At 33.0% G+C, this 19019-nt stretch overlaps 1 protein-coding gene and 1 long non-coding RNA gene across 6 annotated transcripts; one reads left to right on the forward strand and one right to left on the reverse strand.

The window, feature by feature from the left end:
- Positions 1 to 1125: 1125 nt before the first annotated feature.
- Positions 1126 to 3275, reverse strand: LOC107897935 (superoxide dismutase [Mn], mitochondrial). The gene is given in 6 exon segments (NM_001326852.1): positions 1126 to 1218; positions 1617 to 1694; positions 2089 to 2145; positions 2241 to 2366; positions 2453 to 2499; positions 2981 to 3275. Coding segments are annotated over 6 exon segments (696 nt in total).
- A 1478-nt stretch (positions 3276 to 4753) lies between these two features.
- On the forward strand, positions 4754 to 12685 carry LOC107897933 (uncharacterized). Of its 5 annotated transcripts, none has more exons than XR_001684332.2 (5): positions 4754 to 5163; positions 5268 to 5377; positions 5829 to 6245; positions 6328 to 6445; positions 8893 to 9296. It is a non-coding gene; the product is annotated as an uncharacterized lncRNA (long non-coding RNA). The 5 variants fall into 5 exon arrangements; XR_001684330.2 differs by having other exon boundaries at positions 4756 to 5163; positions 5268 to 5914; positions 6036 to 6245; positions 8893 to 9288; XR_001684331.2 differs by having other exon boundaries at positions 4757 to 5163; positions 5268 to 5914; positions 6066 to 6245; positions 8893 to 9287.
- Positions 12686 to 19019: the final 6334 nt, after the last annotated feature.

Below are 19019 nucleotides of genomic sequence, written 5' to 3' on the forward strand. Positions count from 1 at the left end.
ATGGTTGATTAGAGCCATTAATTGAATTTGTTGAGGTTTATATCTCAAACAATTCAATTGCACAACTATCTTCTATCCATATTCATCTGTTTATTTGATTCGTCTTTCACCTTCTAATTTTAATTTTCTTTATTTATCTATGTTTTGAATCTTTATTTTTTTTTTTATTCTTGAATTTCTTCTTTTAGTTATTTTTGTTTTCTTTGTTACTAAATATGTTTGTTTCTTCTTTCAAGTTAGATTTGAATTTTGTGTTGAGTCGAACAACTACCTAGCAGAAAAAAAGGAAACCACTCCTTGGTCCGCTGCTTCCCTATCACCATTCCTTAGTTCTCATTGCTCTATGTATACTGTGACCAAAAAAAAACGTAGGGGTATAACATGTCTCCCTGATGATTTCCCCTGGAAGGTGTAAATGCTTCCGTGATGACCCCATTCCACAACCTGCATCTTAGCAGTAGAAATACAGTTCATAATCACCTAAATTAAATTCTAAGGGAAGTTTGCTTCAATGAAGGAGTCTTAGCTAAAATCCCATTGAATATAGTTTTGAGCTATTTCAATAACTTTTATATAATTTTGAGCTTTTTCCATAACCATTATGGCCATTTATCCCCACATTGCCTCTCTTAATCCTCCTGTGCAATAATGATATTATCTGTAATGTTTCTTCCAGTAACAAAGCTCACTTAATTAGGGAATGTGTATCTATTCTTCGAGAATATTATATAAAAAATCAAGCGAATTGACTTGTAAGTGAACGTGTAGATCAATTCATTTAAATACATTACCGAAATTAAAAAAAATTATAGTTAAATTTCTTTTTAATACAACCTTCGTATTAAACATATTACAAATTTCTACTTCATCACACATAGATTACAAGTGTTACCATGTTTTGAATCAAAAACATAAGAAGTGCTACCATGCAACCACATATAAAAATTAAACCATATTTCAGAGACTGACGTTATCGCATTTAACAAATTGAAATTCATCTCACGCAATTACGTATCATTTTTTGCTACACATGAAAGAAGCTTGAAACGAACAAGCAAAAACCCAAAACCAAGGTCGTCACAAGGGAAATTATTAACTTTCATTCACTAAGAAAAGGGCCCAATCTCAAGCACATTCTTTCTCGTACACTTCACTGGCATATTTCCAATTGATGACTTTCCATATGTTCTTCAGGTAATCTGGTCTAACATTCTTGTACTGCACCATAATAACATAAGTCAAAGGGACACAATCAACAGGACAAAAGGATTTGCTAAGAATGCTGTCTTCAAACAGATCAATGAATAAGCTAAATTCTTGATACACACACATATATATCCCTTCCTTGTGCACGCACTGGAGAAACAGTTGTACAGAGATTCTCTTAAGAGGAAACAAAGTCCTAACCACTTCTATTGACTTAACAGGAATATGATGCAGTGATAGGCTTATTTATGAAACTAAATCAAGTAAACCATAAGATCTTTTCGACACTCCCTATCTTCAGTCATTTGCAGGAGTGCAACAGTGCAAAACTCAGTTTGTTGCTGTGACTAATCGTAGAAGATAACTTTTGAAAAATATATATAGTGGACAGCTTAAAGTTTGAGAATTACCTGTAAATAGTACGCATGCTCCCAAACATCTATGCCAAGCAAAGGAACTAAATGTGGCCCTTTAGTCACGAGTGGATCCTGCAGCAAAATTTCCATAATTATATTGAACCTGGCAAAATCTTCTGGGTTTCTTTTATCGTCTTACTACAATAGCCACAACTCTCAAGGTTCAAGAAAGATATGAATTTGACAAGACTTCAAACTTCAATCTATAGAAACTGATGGCAAGTAACCTCTCTATAAAAAGGGGAAAAAGAACACATCATAGACCTATAAGGTTATGGCCAACCCCGTTGCTTGGTAAATCTTCTAGAGAGCATAATCTAATATCAGATATTCTCAGTTATTAAGTTATGTCTTCCAGCAAAGCAGGAAAAGCAGGACGATAGAAATAAGTAGATTTAAATTCAACCAAACCAACTAAGATGCCACGGTAATTGGTCTTGGTTTATGCTATATATTACAATCATACCTGATTTGGAGTTGTTTCTATAACGAGTTTCTTTAATTCCTTGTTCACTCCAAGCCACTGCCAAGGCAAAAAGGAACCAAACAAGAAAAGAGAAGTAAGTTATAGATGCAAGCCATTCATGACCAATAACTAAAATTAACCAAATTCCTTACCACCCAACCAGAGCCCTGCAAAGCAGCACCCTCAGCATTCATCTTCTGAATCAATGATTCCAATGAACCAAAGTGTGTGTCAATAGCCCAACCCAAGGAAGCTTTTGGAGGTTCACCTCCTCCTTCCTGTCATGTAAACGTCAATAAGCAAAGAGGGAATGGATTTGAAATCACAAGCTCCATCACGTATTACTTGGAAATATGGAACTTACACGAATAGGGGCAAGGTTCTTCCAAAAAATGGAGTGGTTGACGTGACCTGCATGAGATACCAATCATCCAACATAAGGGGAATTTAATGTAATCACCTACAAAGGATAAAAAAACAAAGAAAGCGACAGTCTAGTCAATAGACAACTGTCCTAGTTACACAGAATCATTGATCAAGCATAATTGAATTATGCTTGTGTCTAATGAACTAAGTTTTTTTTCCCAACAGATTTGTAGTAAATCATCGAAACTTAAATTTCAAAACAATGGCGCATGAAACGAATGAAATCAAAATTCAATTGGGTTGAATTCCACCAAGTGAACTTCGGTATCAAAACTAAAGATAACATTTAACATTTATATCATTCAAATTTCAAGATATCCTATTTACTTTCGTAATCAGAAGCAAAAAGAACGTAAATTAAAAAAAAACGTCTTACAATTTCAAAATCTGTAGAAAAATCCCAAAATTTCAATCTTTAAAAGAGAAATTCGATTAATTAGTCGAACAATTAAAACAAAAAATTTACCTCCGCCGTTGAACTTGATGGCGCTTTGCAACTTAACGACGGTGGAAGAATCACCTTTCTGAATAGCCTCATGGAGCTGCTCTAAAGCCTTGTTATAGTTAGTGATGTAAGTTTGATGGTGTTTTTGGTGATGGAGTTGCATGATCTCTCCACTAATGGCGGGCTCAAGAGCGCCATAGTCGTAAGGAAGATCGGGGAGGGAGAAAGTCTGCAATGATCGAGACAGAGGCAGCAGCATCGTGGAATTTAGGCCCAATGTTAGGGTTCTTCTGGTGACTGACGAACGAAGAGCCATTAGGAAATGCTTTTGGATTAATTTTTCAAAGGGAAAGAAGAAGGGCGTGAAGTGATGTGAAGGGGTTTGGTTTATATAGGAAGACGGGAATTGAGGAATGGGCTGGGCTGGAGAAAGGATGAGTCCTCAACTCTTAGGTCAAATTAGAGGAAAGGACACCTCGTCACCTTTTGGCAATGTAGTCGATACCGACAAATTGTTTTGTGAACCTTCTATGATCCATTTATAATTATTTAATAATATTTTAGTAATTTTTTTTTATGTTATTGACATATAATTTTGATAATTTTATTTATTTTGAACTTTAAACTCGAATCTCAACCCTAAACCCTGACATTAATCCTAAATTCGAACCTTAAATCATGAACCTCGAATCCCAAATACAAGTTCAAGGTTAAGAGATTCAAGGTTTGGGGTTAGAGTTTAAAATTCAAGTTTTGGTTTTGGATTTAGAGTTTGAGGTTTAAGGTTTAGAGTTTGGGATTTGAAATTTAATATTTAGGATTTTGGGTTTAGGATTCGAGGTCTGGGGTCCGAGGTTCAAAGTAAAAAAAAATCACCAATATTATGTGTCAATGACATAGAAAAATTGTTGAAATGTCATAAATAATTAGAAAGAGGCCATAGATAATGTGATGGGAAAGACTCATAAAATAATGTTTCCCATATCGATGGATATACCATTTTTTATTAGTACGGGTAGGTATTGGTATCAGTTTGTTTTGGTATGCTGACCTATTTTGTATTTATGGAGATTTTTAAAAGTATAATGTATGTGTATGAAAAATATTAGCTATAATATCAGATGAATGAGATTAAATAAATTTCAAATACAAAATATTCATCAATTATATAAAATATTAGCTTAATTCATGATTTAGCCTCTAAAAGGATACCTATTTTTCTACTTTGATATCTAAACTTTTCTTGTCCCAAATTAGTACATAAAGTATCAATTTCTTCTATTTTTGGTCCATTCTATAACGCATGTTAAAAAAAAATCGGTTAGACAACTTTGGCAAATGGAAAATCGCCATGTGGCATGTTTTGGCTAATGAAAAAGTGCCACGTACAAATTAGGTTTATTTAAAATAAACAAAAATTAATTAAAAATAAAATTATAATATTAAATATTTAAATATTAAAAAATTTTAACTTTGATCGACCGTTGATTGATTTTGACTGACTGTTGACCATTTACGTGGCATGATTAGAATATGATTTTAGTGTTATATTTTATTGATTAAAAATGTAAAAAAAATTATATATAATAATTATAGAAAATTAAAAATAATATTTTTATAAAATTTTAAAATATATAATTATAAATTTTTTTATTTTAATATTAGGAAAGATGTCATTAATAAGAAAACATTACAGGACTGCATGACAGACAAGTGTTCTTCCCAGCCCTTACCTGCATAACAATACCAAACCCTCATAAATGAAAAATAAAAGTTTTACAAGGAAAAAAAAACTTTACTTTTGAAAAACCGTTACATAGACACAAGTAAAGCCTAAACCTAAGAAAAAACCCAAACACCAAATTTGAAATAAAAAAGAAAGAAAAACATAAAGGAAAAAGAAAATTGTTCAACTCTCTGGCATCCCTTATCAACTTCTCTACTACCATCGTCAAAACCATCAAATATCCTACCTTTTTTTCGTCCATGATGGAATGTATGTAGAGACTAAAACCATCGGAGTCCTTTCATTTGCATTTCGCCGACTCATTTCACCTTTCAGACGGGAACTTTTATCTTCTTTGAGCGCCGATTCCATTCTTGGATGTGCCTCTTCAATTTAAATCCTCGATGAATCCCATTGTTTCCCTTCCTTCGCAATTATGTGCGCCAAGTGGTGCATCGATTTGCCCGTAAAATGACAGGTAAAGCTTTCAAGCCTCCGAGCCCGTTCTCTTATTTCTTTAATAATCACAACAATATTTGATTTGTCCTCTTCAAACGTTTGGTTTTCTTTATGACTATCAAGGAGTCCCTTTCAATCGCTAAATTTCTGAATCCTAAACCTTCAGCTACTACCACCGTTTGTAAACAAGCTCTTGCTTCTGTCGTGGCTGCATCAGCCACAAAGGTATTAGGGTAAGTATATGCTACCAGTATATGTCCTTCGAAGTCTCTAAAAATTATTCATGTTACTAAAATCAGCATATAACTGTCATACTCTGCATTAAAATTACATTTTACCACATTTATCCTCGGTGGAATCCATGAACAATCATTTTTTCGAACACCTGCTTCTGTCACTACTTCCAGTTGAATGTTCTCTATGTAAAATGCCTTAATAAAAGATATCAATCTCGTTATGCACTGCCTTTCTCATTGATGATAAACTTTGTTTCTGTAATGCCATACTGCTCATAATATGATGACTAAAATGATAAACTTTGTTTCTGTAATGCCATACTGCTCATAATGTGATGACTAACCATTTACACTGCACTTCTTTCATATTCAAAAATAAATTTGCTAACCACATATTCCAATTTTGTTCCGGGCTACTGGATGAGCCATCAATCCCCACTCTTTGCAGGACACATTTAATGAACGTGCATTCCTAGAAGACATGACTCATTGATTCCTCCATTGTACGGCAGAGAGGACAAAGATTCACAACCTGTAAATTTCTATCTTTTAAATTGTTAAAAGTAGGGAGGAAGTTATTGGCAATTCTCTAAGATGTAATTTTGATTTTGCTTGCAACCTGTAATCTCTATAATTTGTTGTAAAATTTCTGTAGTAGCGTAGGCTGATGTATCCTTTCCTCCAGCCCTATTATCGTATCCTTCTGCAACAGCCATTTGTATCCACTTTTTTGCGGAATATACACCTGTTTTGTCACCCCTCCACACCTTTTTCATCGTGAATATCCACTGCAGCAAGTGGGATAGAAAGAATTCTGGATATTTTCTCTTCCTCAAAAAGCTGTTGTAACACACCAAATCTCCAGGTAACATGATCAAAATTAACGAGGTATGCTATTGATGTAAAATTAATATTAATATGTTGAACTCTTACTTTGCTATTCCCAGGTCTCGGGATCCAAGCTTCATTCCAAATATTAATCGACTTTCCATTCCTCACTCTCTATCCCATTCCTTCCTCCCAAAGTTTCCTCGCACTCCAGATACTCCTTCAGGTAAACAAAGGGTAAGATCCTAACCTCACACTCATAAAGTCAGTATTCGGAAAATACTTTGCTTTTATAACACGTGTAAATAAGCAATCTGGCTTCGTATTTAATCTCCAACCTTGTTTCGCAAGTAAAGCTATATTAAAATTCGCCAAATCCCTAAAACCAACCCTTCTTGATATTTCAGTTTACACATTATTTTCCAATCACACCAATCAATTCTCTTCCCTATTTTAGAATTTCCCCACCAAAATTTGCTAATAATATTTTCAAACTGACGGCATAGTGAAACGGGAAATAAGAAATATTGCATAGTATAAACTGGAATGGCTTGTAATATAGCTTTAATAAAAACTTCTTTACCTCTAAGTGACAACTGGCGAACACTCCAACTTTCGATACGTTTAATCATCTATCTTTCAAACTCGCAAACGCCTTCTTTTTTCACCTTCCAATTATAGTCGATAAACCCAAATATCTCAATAGATTATTGGAAACCCTTACCTCAAGAATCACTCCAATCTGTTCTTGCATATCGATTTGAATATTACTACTGAAAATAATTAGTGATTTCTCAAAATTAATCAACTGCCCTGAAACCCCTTCATATTCATTCACAACTGTTTTAATAGCATTTGCATTATCCAAACTTGCTTCCCCAAATACAATACTATCATCAGCAAAGAAAATATGAGTTAAACTAAGTCTTCCTCTCCCCATCCTAACACCTTTAATAGCTCCCTCTCTTTTTTCCAATTGAATGAGTGAAGAAAAACCCTATGCACAGATAAGAAAAAATATATGGGCTCAAAGGGTCCTCTTGTCTCAAACCCCTTGAAGGCTTAAATTTTTCTCCTCTAATCCCATTAAACAGAACCGAATATTCCACCGATCAAATGCACCCTATCACAAGATTCGGCCATTCATCACAAAAACCATTCGTTTCATTACTTGTTCAATAAAATTTCATTCAACCCTATCATAGGCCTTGCTTATATCTAATTTCAATGCAAAATAGCTCCGATTTCCCTCTCTTTTGGTTTTAATGTTTGTAAAACCTCATAGGCAATTATCACATTATTCGTGATTTGTCGTCCAAGAACAAAAGCTGCTTGCGCCTCATCAATGCGCTTGTCCAACACAATTCTAAATCTGTTAACAATTGTTTTGGATATGATTTTGTACACCATATTACATAAACTAATCGGCCTAAATTGTGTCATACAATTTGGGGAATCAACTTTTGGAATAAGCACTATACTAGAACATTTAATAACGTCAATCTTTTTTTTTTCCTATTAAGAATTTTTAAACAAAACTTTGTGATAATACTTTGAAATAACATATTTTTATGTGTTAATTTCATATATATTTTGAGTATGGTTCTACTAATTTTGGTTTTTTATAGTTTTTTATCTTGTAGGGATTAAATTGAAGGCAAAAGAAAATTTAGGGGCAAAAAGCATGAAATTAAAGACAAAATAGGTTAGCATGAGAAACAGGGAAGAAGTGGTGCCTAAAATACAAAGTATGAAAGACTTGAGGCAAAAATTCAAAAAAGAGATTTATGAACATAAGACTTTATATAAATTTGAATTTTATTTTTAGGATTATTGTTAGGATTATTATGATATTGTTTAGACTTAATTTCAAATTATATCTTTTATTATCTTCTAGAATTTAAATAGGAACAAGCTAGGTTTTTTATGTACTATAAATAAGAGATGAAGTGACATGAATATGGACTCATCATTTTCTGTAAAAAAAAACTCCTTCCCCCTAAAGCTCTTAGCTTTTTGTTTTTTTTTTTATTTTCCAATAAAATCCATTCCATTAAACTTATTTCTTTTTTTTCCCAAAAAGCATGAGCCACTAAACTCATCTAGCCAAAAGTTATCAAGACTCCTCCAAAAAAGTTAATGAGGCTTAGAAACCACATTAACCCTTCTCAACGGGTATTCATCATTTTTTCGTATTACGGGACTGAAATTCTGTCCATGTCCTTCCAAAAGTAATTTTTTTATCTTGTGCAAAGGCGGCCGCTTTGCATGTTTTGGGAAGGTTGCACAGTCGGTTCGTTAACTTACTGTATCAGAGGTTGTCGAGCCCAAGAGACGAAATGGCGTGGTATTCGCCATTGAGAAATGGTGATCTAGTATAAGACGGTCTCACAAAAGTGACAGTTGGCTAGAGTCAGGTTCCTCTAAATTGTAAGGCTAAAACCTAAGTGAACCTATGGTCATAGGCGTCCTCTTCCACTATAACCGGCTTATTTGGTCATGAGAATGATCATCTAAAAGTCGATGATTGAACCAAAGGAGAATCGAGATAACCCGGAGGCTAAAATCCCCTAATTGGAAAACCCCTTTCCTTCAACTCTACTTCTTATCACATTTACAATTTTGATCTATTTCATTTCGACTTATCCATATTTTTTAATTCTATTTTATTTTATTTTTTCCAGGTTAGCTATTTTTTTAGCACGACTGTGTCCGGGATTTTAAGAAACAAGAAGCTGTAGCGATCCAGTCCCTGAGGATTTGACCCTATTTCCCTTATACTATTATTTTTGTTATTTCTTAAGGATAGGTTATTTTTTGTGCTTTCAACGACACACCACTTTGTAACCTCCTCTCCCACAATATGTCAATACTTGTGGAAAAAAAGGGCTGGGAAACCGTCCATACCTGAAGCTATCAATGGTGCAATACATTTAACTACGGTTAGAACTTCCTCAGGTTTAAACTCATTGACAAGCTCAAAATTCATATTTTCTTGGATGCATATTGAAATTCCGAACAGTACTCTATCAGTGTTCCATGTATTTGAGGCTGTAAATAACTCTTTAAAATATCCCGTCGCCAGCCTTGCCTTCTTCTCTTCTCCCACAATCCACTCTTCATTCGACCCTTTCAGTTTTTTATATTGTTCCTTTTCTTCCGTTGATTTGCAAAGTTATGGAAAAAAGATGTATTTTTATCTCCAAATCAAAGCCAATTCACACTTACTCGTTGTTCCAAAAAAGCTTATTTTTATCGGCTTCCAAGTTTAAAGCTAACTTAACTTCTTCCATCTCTGCCAACGTATCATCATCTGGGTCAATTGAGCACAATTATTTCAATCTTGTAATCAATAATGCTGACGCTTTCCTTTTATTGGCTGATATTTGTCCCATCTCTTTTTTAAGGATGTCCCCTAACTTACCCAACTTTGTAGGAATCTCATCCATATTTCTTTCCCAAAACTCTTTAACTATTTGTTCACAACCATCCTCCATAATCCAATTTGCATTAAATTTGAAGTTCTTTCCCCAATTTGAAAATTCAATACTCTCTAATCTCAAATCCACCGAGATAGGACAATTGTCAAAAAAAGCACGCGATAAATATTTTAAATAATATCATAGAAAAGTCCTCCACCAAACTGAATTTGTCACTCCTCTATCAATTTTCTCTCGGATGTTATTTTCAGGTAACCTCCCTCTTTCCCAAGTGAACCATCTCCCCAAAAGACCCAAATCATTAAGATCACTCTCCTCCAATGCTTCTCTAAACAGAGTTATATTTCTTTCGTTTCTCAGCCACCCTTTTTTTTCTCAAAGAATACATAATTTCATTAAAATCGCTCATGACCAGCCAATGTAGGACTTGACAATATCCCAACCTCTTTAGTAGTTCCCATGACTCTATTCTTTTATTCTCTTCCGAGGCACCATAGAACCCTGTAAGTCCCCAATGTAGCATACCTTCTCTTTCCATAACTTCCACATTAATATGATTAGCCGGATAACTTTTCAATTGTACCACACACTCTCACTTCCTATAACGCCCCAAATTTAGGCCTAGAAGTATTAGGTGTTGAGCGTGGGAGCAGTTGGGAAGCTGCTCATAAATATTTAATTGTGCAAAGAAGTGACACAAATGCATATCTGCTTCAGTGGTTAAGGGCTCTAAGAAGTGTCTGAGAAGTCCTGAGTTCAAACCTGGAATTTAGCAAAATTTTTTGTTTTCCCTTGAATGAATCTGGACAATAGCATGTAGACCTTATAAATAATTGTAGGTGAAATATGACACAAATGAGCGTGTGGTCTAATGTCAAGGTGGCGTCTTACTTCTGCTAGAGGACTTGAGTTCGAGTCCTAGGTTGCTCAATGGAGAATTTATTTTGCTTTTGAGCTGGGTAGATGGTGGAGTTGGAATGAGACTCTGAGGTTGAATTGGTCATGGGAGTTTGAATAGAGTTTGAATGGGATGTTGGAGTGATTTGGGGAGAAAATCATGGAGAGGATTATGGAGAGATTTTAGGAGAGGATTAAGGGAGTTTGAGGAGGGTGATAGTAGTTAGCCGAAAATGAGATTCCCCATGATGTAAATTCGGTCATAGACTTTTGGTGCCAAATTTCCTAGTTTTTGCTCTCTTTTGCAGTAATTTCTCCTCTTTTGTTCGATCACTCATAAGTTTAGTTACTTATTTTTTAACCGTATTCTTTTGGTAAACAATCGAATGTTTTGGTGTTTCATTTTGGGGCTTTTTTGACCGAACACTCTTCCCTCCTCAACCTATTGTCGAATACTATTGGCTTTCTTCTTCTTCTCATATCGGTTTGCTCTAGCCGAATCCTTTCTTTTCTTTTCTACTGCCTCTCATTCGAGTCTTCTGCATTATTTGGTTTCCATTCCTTTCTACGTTGTAACCATAGCGGTTGTTATTACTCTTTTTCCTTCTCTTTATTTTTACATTGTAGCCGAATACTCTAGTTTCTTCTTCTAAACTTTCGGTTGTGGACTTGTGAAGTTCGACTGATTAGGTGTAAGGGTATGTGTATTCTTTCTCTCTCCTTCTCTCTTCTGTCGCGCTGATATCTAATATCTCCCTTTGCGGCTATTTTGCTATTCGAATTCAAGGCCCCTATCTTTTGGGCACTTTCAGCTCTTGGGTGGCATGAGCCGAATCTACTTCCCTTCTAATCTAGATCCTATATTTCGGTAAGCGATTGTTCTTCTAGTTCAACTATGTTCTTATGTGGTGGTTGATAAGGTTTTATTGGAATGTAGACAACTACTAAGGCCTAGGGATTGGGCTCTTGCAGTGAAGTGGTAGACAAACTTCCATTGACCGGTCTAGCAAGTAGAAGGTAATCTTGTGGTGAAGGGAATTTGATTAAGGCTTGCTCAAACTTATTTGCTAGACATCTAACGATAACTTTTGTGAAATAGGCTGGATTGCTCGTGGTATTGTTGCATCCTTACGATCAGGTGTGTATTCATACACTGAATAGACTGTAGAACAGCAAAAGCCGAAAAGCCGAAAGAATGGCCTTTTGGCCATATAGGTGTGTGAATGCACATGTGGTAAACCAAGCCCACGAAACATAGGTGTTAGACTGTAGAGGCCGCCATGAGCATTCTCATAGGTTGGTTCGTTCTGGGCCATGATGAGCTGAAATGGGCCGTGTGGGCCCAATAGGCTTGTAGGCTTCACACGGATAAATTTCACAATATATAGTAATTATTGGACCGGGCTGTGTAGTTCGCATGGCCATGGTAATTTTTGGGCAAGTAGGGCCACACGTGGGCCGCATAATGGGCCCTATAGGGTAAAATGACTGTTGTACCCCTTGATGGAAAGTGACAGATTTGTGCTACGATTTGACCGTACTGAGCATGACATCCTGCATACTTGTATGATTTATGACATGACATTCTGCATGAGGTTGGGATACTATTATGGAGGAAGGGTACTGTATTGGTAGCTTTGCCACATATACTATCACTGGTGTCTTTGCCACATATATTAATACTGGCAGCTTTACTGTGTTACTGTTACTACAATTTTACTACAATATTATTACTGGCAGCTTTGCTGCGTTATTGGTGTGTTGCCTGGGTGGGTCGACTTTATCCCATATGGTGTGTTAGTGGTACGGAGTGGTGTGTTGGCTGGATTGGGATGGGTTGCATTATTGTGTTGCATTGTTACTGCATTGGGCTAAGGCCCACACTGTTACTGTCTCGCAATGGGCTCAGGCCCAAATTGTTACTGATCTGGGCTTAGGCCCAGACTATTTTTGTTCACTGTTTGTTTATTATTGGGATTACACACTGAGTTTTCGTAAACTCACCCATCTGTTTTTAACTGTTCAGGTAATCCTTAGGTAGATTGGTGCTACAAGGGACTCGGAGATAGCCACACTATTGCTTCTGTTTCTTTTATTTGCTATTAGATTTCATTTTGGGTTTTAATTTATGTAATAAAGCTTCTCTAATTTTGTAGCTTTTAATTTGGGATTTTTGTTTATTATGTTTTACATCTGCTTAGAGTAGAACGCAGTTTTCCAAAATGATAATCGGTTTCAAAACACTACGATTTCGCAACATCTTTGAAATACTTCGCAACATACAATGTTTTAAAGGTAATGACAATTTAAAATGAATAACGGATTTTTGAATGATTCGAGTTCTAACAAAGAGGCTTTAAATTTCCAAATAGGTTTTCATCAGCTAGAGTAAGTTTTTGAAAAGCACCCCAATGTGACACACCACATACGACCATAACGTCTAGGCCAGGTTTGGGGTGCTACACTTCCACCCAATCGATAACCCCTTTTAGAACCCCTCGCTCCCACATCAATTCCATTATTAAAACCGTACTTCATTCAAACCTTTTCCATTCTTTTTTCACTTAATTTTGTTTCAATTAGAAACAAAATTTGGGGCAAAACATGGCTCACCTTATTTTTAAGGCGATTTATCGCTCATGGCTGCCCAAACCACAAACGTTCCAACTTAATATTTTTATTGCTCCCAGTCGGCACACTTAGCAACGGCTGCCGATCTCTCAATGAATTCAACCATTGTACTAATAGATGGCCCTATTGCAATTTCTTCTTTTGTTCTCTGTCTTTTCTTCCCCTCACAAATCGCAATTGCCTTATTCTACATTATTTCCTCCCTTTGGTCACTTCTACGTGCTTTTAGACCAACTGCAACTCTTTTTGTACATTTTTTATTTCGTTCATCCACATTCATGGTTAAAGAAATAGTGGCCCCTTGAAAATCACACGTCACATCCTCCCTCAAGCACTTACTTCCAATTAAACGTTCATTCCTTGACAACACCTTTAACGATAAATCCCACCCAAACTTAACTTCATGCACCCCAATTGTCATTTGTATTGGGCAAAAACCTTCCCTATGTCCTAATTTTCCACATAAGTAGTAGAACAACGTTAATCGTTCATATTGAAAGAAGGCCTATCCTTCTCGCCCTTGCCCCAATTTCAATTTTTTTTTACGTTTCAAAACAAGTCTGTCATCAACTTTGACTCTAAATCTCATAAATCTCTATTCCCTCATTGTAATCAGTACAACATTATATTATAAAAATTGTCCAATAAAATCACCTAGTTGTCTTGCCAAAACCTCTGATATAAACTTAAAAGAAAGATTGTGAACTTGGACCTAAAAATTAGTAAAAACAAATGAGACTCTCAATGGATCTTCCCCTCTAATCAATTGATGAAAAACAATAAGATGCCTATTGAAAGACCAAGGTATGCCAGCTAACACCCTTTTTATATCTACTTCATAGAAAAACGGAATAAATACATTTTTCCCTTAAATCCAAAATTATAACTCCTCCTAGTGGGTGCCATAAATCTGCCAAAGTTCTTTTCGGAGAGGGAAACCGAACCACACAATCCATTAGAGCTCTTCCTACCAAACAGAACTGATAATTATCCTCTATTGCAACTTGAACCTTCTCACAAGTTATTGGATCCTCTTCATCATCATCAATGTTTAAATTTGCAAGTTCTGCCTCCATTACCCAAGAAAAAAAAATCAAATCAAATAGATCCACACAAATAACACAATTTGAAAACCAAGAAAGAAAGACATACCTTTAGCAGACGAAGAAAAAACTTGAAACTTGCTAAAGGAAAAACCCTATCAGACGAAGAAAACAATTCAGCATAAAATTATGACTTGATAATACTTTTAGGTATGGATTTTATAATTATAAATTTTAAAACAATACTATCGATACTATTTTATGATTTTTTTCTTTTATAAAAGTTAGTCAAAAGACAAATATATCAATACCATTTTGAAGTATTGGCACCTTGATATAAAGTATCGATACCTTAATCTAGTACCGATACCATTTTTGCATTCTATTTAAAAATCTAATTGAACTAAAACGTTAAGTACCAATATCTTTATCAGGGCATCGATACCTTAGTACCAAAATGATCAAAAACTTCCATTTAGTGCCTATTTCATTCCCAACCAAATTTTGGGTATCGATACCTTAGTACCAAAATGATCAAAAACTTCCATTTAGTGCCCATTTCATGCCCAACCAAATTTTGATTCAAAAGATACGATTAAACACATTTAAAACAAGCAGAAAACTAGTCAAAATGCAACCATTTTGTTGTTTAACCATTTTCATAAACGACCAAATCAGCATGTATTAATTTGGCACCAAAAACACATCGAACAACATATTAGAACATAACTACTTCTCCATACATTAAAACTATTCAATCAATACATCATACATTACTATCCATAGGCTCAAAACATACCATAGTACTATCAACTATCATTCATGAAGACTCACAAATATGATTCATTATGTAGCCAAAACATTTATTTATACACCTATGTTTCATACCATTATCAACCTCCAAAATTGACTTTCAAATTAGCAACACATAAAGGACTCTCTTAAGTACATGCCATAAGACTAAAAAAGAATTTTTCACCAACTTTGAGGAGTCTAGGATTATGGCTGAATCCTGACATCAATAAAAGGATCACGTTCGAAACCTAAGCATCGCATGGAAATAAATTGAACGCTAAGTAATATACTCATTGATATTTCTATAATTCAATAATTAATAAAAGCAAGATAAATAATACATTCAATGATTTCTCCAAATCTTAACAGCTCACTAAATGTATCATTATGTCCTATTGATTCGTTTATACAAATGTTGTTAATCAATTCACCAACTTACTGCATTAGCTTACCATATCTCGATTCTCAACTAGTTTTACAAATTAATAGTTTGAGTTCAGTGCTTATCGATATATTTGGCACCCAGTGTCTCATCAGATATATCGAAGTAATTTAATTGCACCCAACGCTGATTGATGTATTTGGCACCAAGTGCATCATCGGATAAATCGAAGTAAGTCAATTGCACCCAACACTCATTGATGTATTTGGCACCCAGTGCCTCATCGGATAAACTGAAATTATTGGTGCCTCATTGAATAAACTGAAGTTATTCAATTACACCCAACGCTCATCAATGTATTTGGCACCTAGTGCCTCATCGGATAAATCAAAGTTATTTAATTGTGCCTAACACTCATTGAGGTATTTGGCATCCAATGCCTCTTCGAATATACCGAAGTTTGACATGCACATTGACTAAACAACAAATTTTTAAATTTCCATAAGATTTCAATTCTCACCCAATCAATCCCAATTCATAGTTCAACTCATCAATTTACCGCTTAACATAACAAGTTTCAATCCAGTCCAAAGCCAATTTTATACTTCTTTCCAATGACACTAATTGTTATCCTTTTCAATTTAGTCCTTTCTTTCGAAAATCAACATTTTTGTATCAATTTTATTTAATTGATCTATTACAACTAAATTCAATATTTTATCATGCTAAGAAATAACAATATACAGCAATTTAAATGAGTTGAAGAAAAGAAATACAAACTGTAAATTCCGAGTTATTTGTCGACAACTTTAGCTTTTCCCTTCCTTCTCGAGGAATTCGGGTCGACGTTAGCCACAGATTAACATAAACATACAATGCCATAAAAATTTAATCCAATTCATATTCAATCATTATTTTATACAAACATTACATTTTATTCAATTTAGTCCCTAAAACCGGGACTAGTATAACTTTCAATTAAAAATTTCAATTTAAAATCTGATTCCACAATAATCCATTAGGGACCTCCTATTTCTTATTTCTAGAGTAAAATTTACAATTTATTAAATTTAGTCCTTAACGTACGAAACTATCAATTAACTTGACAATTTAGTCCCTTTTTCACATATAAGTTTAGAATCTATCAATTTAACACCTAAAACTTTCAATTATCAACTATAGAAATTTTCAAAACTTTAACAATTTTACAAATTAATACTTGGGCTAGCTAGATTAAGCTTTCATAATCTCAAAAACATAAAAAATTACAACAAAATAACTAAGGACTTACTTGTAATTTGAGCTAAACTCTTACAAAATCAATAATGGCGTTAACCCCTTCTAGTTTCGGTCTATGGCTGGTTTGAGAAGATGAAAGCTTCTCTTTCCATCCACAATTGTTGTTTTATAAGGTTAGTTTAATTATAATATAATTATATTACTTAATTTAATTTAATTACCATCATCATCATACCGTCCACTTACTAACATTTAGACATGGTATATTTACTATTTTGAGCTTTAGATTAACTACAATTTAGGTCCTCAATTCGTTTCCTTATTAAAATCTAACAATTGGACTTTATGATTTAGTCCCTAAACCTTAATTAAGCCTTAATTTGACTAAATTATCTATCCAAATTTTAATTCACCTACACGATAACTCCATATATATTTAATAAAAATATTTACAAGCTTGATTTACACTAATGGGGTCTTAAAATCGTATTTTCTGACACCTTTGACTTTCAGATTGTTACACGTATTGTTTAAAACAAATTAATAAAAATAAAATATTTACGATATTAAAATGAAAGAAAAGATTAAATTATTTATCATGGTGTTGTCATCAATCTTGAGTCGACGCTGAGTTAACTTGTGACATTAACTCAATCAAATACATTGTTAATACATACAATGATGGAGGTAATAAAGTGTGCATAATAAATTTAAAATATATAAAAATATCAAAACAAAGTTTTACTAATACAATTGGTGTGGGTTCAAATCCTACCATACGTATAATTTTTTATTTTTAAGTGACAATATTAGAATAATCTTAAAAAAATATTACTTATTTTAGGGTCCGTTTGTTTACATGTAAAAGGTTTTACGGAAAATATATTCTGCATTTTTCCTGTATTTGTTTCACAGAAAATAGTTTGGTCAATGGAAAATGACTTACAGGTCAAGGGAAAATAAGCCCTTTTTCCTGTAAAATGACTTACCATTTTTAAAAGCGTAAGTCATTTTCCAGAAAAGAGCTCATCTATAGATAATTTTATTTTTATATAAAAATTAACTTAAATCAAGCTTAATATTATTATATTGATAATAAATTTTATTTTTGTTTTTAAAAATATTTAAAATATTATATTTTTCAATATTATTAAACATACATATTTAATTATTTATATTTAGTCATATAATAAATATAAATTATTAAAATAATAAACTATTTAATATTTCAATTTTATTTTAATAATAAATTTTAAAAATAATAATTTTAAATAATATTATTCACATATTATTGAAAATATTCAACATTAATATTTTAATAATAAATATTTATTACAATTATAAATATATTAATAATAAATGTTTTGTAGTATAAAGGTTAAAATATGTCACAAGTCTATGTACACTTCATAGATTTGTAATTTAGTCTTTATACTTTTATTTTCAAGAATTTAGTTCTTTTACTTTTCAAATTTGAAAATCAAGTCTAATTGTTGACATCGTTAATTTTTTTGTCAATTTTGTTGATGCCACATTTTTAAATAAAAAATACTCACTTAGTAGTCATGTAATTAAAAAAAGATGTTGTAATGAACCTGAATTTAACATAATATTTTTAATATATGCAAAAACAATGTAAAATATAAAATTATAGATAAAAATAAATTCAATTAAACAATGAAAGAATAAGAAAATCTCAAATGTATGTTTGATTAATTGAAAACAACTTTTATGAAATATTTTTAAGAAATCTACTAAACAACATAAAATATTTTACACAGATTCCTCCAAACATCAGAAAATATTAACTTTTCTAGAAAAGTAAATCATTTTCTAGAAATCATTTTCCGAAACTTATTTTTAATGAAATAAACGGAGCTTTAATTACGAAAATATATTCCTATAACTTTCTAACCGAGGTTATACCAACATATATATATCTTTTTGTATGGTTTCTTGTTGGTGGTGGTTTGTATTTATTATTGGTAGACATTCTAAACGTTAAGAAAAGTCAAATCTATACCTAGGAATGTCCAAAGGAACTTTTTGTCTTAAGACACGTGGCACATACTAGCAAATTTTTCATTTTATAAAAAATAATTAAATTTCACTTTTAATTCTTTTGACATGTTTAAATTTGATATCTAGCTCTTGTAGTTTTATTTCTAATATAATTTGATTTTTTATAATTTTATTAATTAATTTAAATAATTAATATCATTAGCTTTTCAATTAAAATATTACGTGATTGTATATAATTTAAAAGTAAAATTTTAAATCTATAAAATTGAGAAATTAAATTATTAAAAATAAAAGTTGGACTAAATTCTAAATTTACAAAGTGTAAAAACTTAGAGTCATAGTTATTTGAATCGATTGAACTG

The sequence above is a fragment of the Gossypium hirsutum genome, chromosome A10 (assembly GCF_007990345.1).
Source record: "Gossypium hirsutum isolate 1008001.06 chromosome A10, Gossypium_hirsutum_v2.1, whole genome shotgun sequence".
NCBI lineage: Eukaryota > Viridiplantae > Streptophyta > Magnoliopsida > Malvales > Malvaceae > Gossypium > Gossypium hirsutum.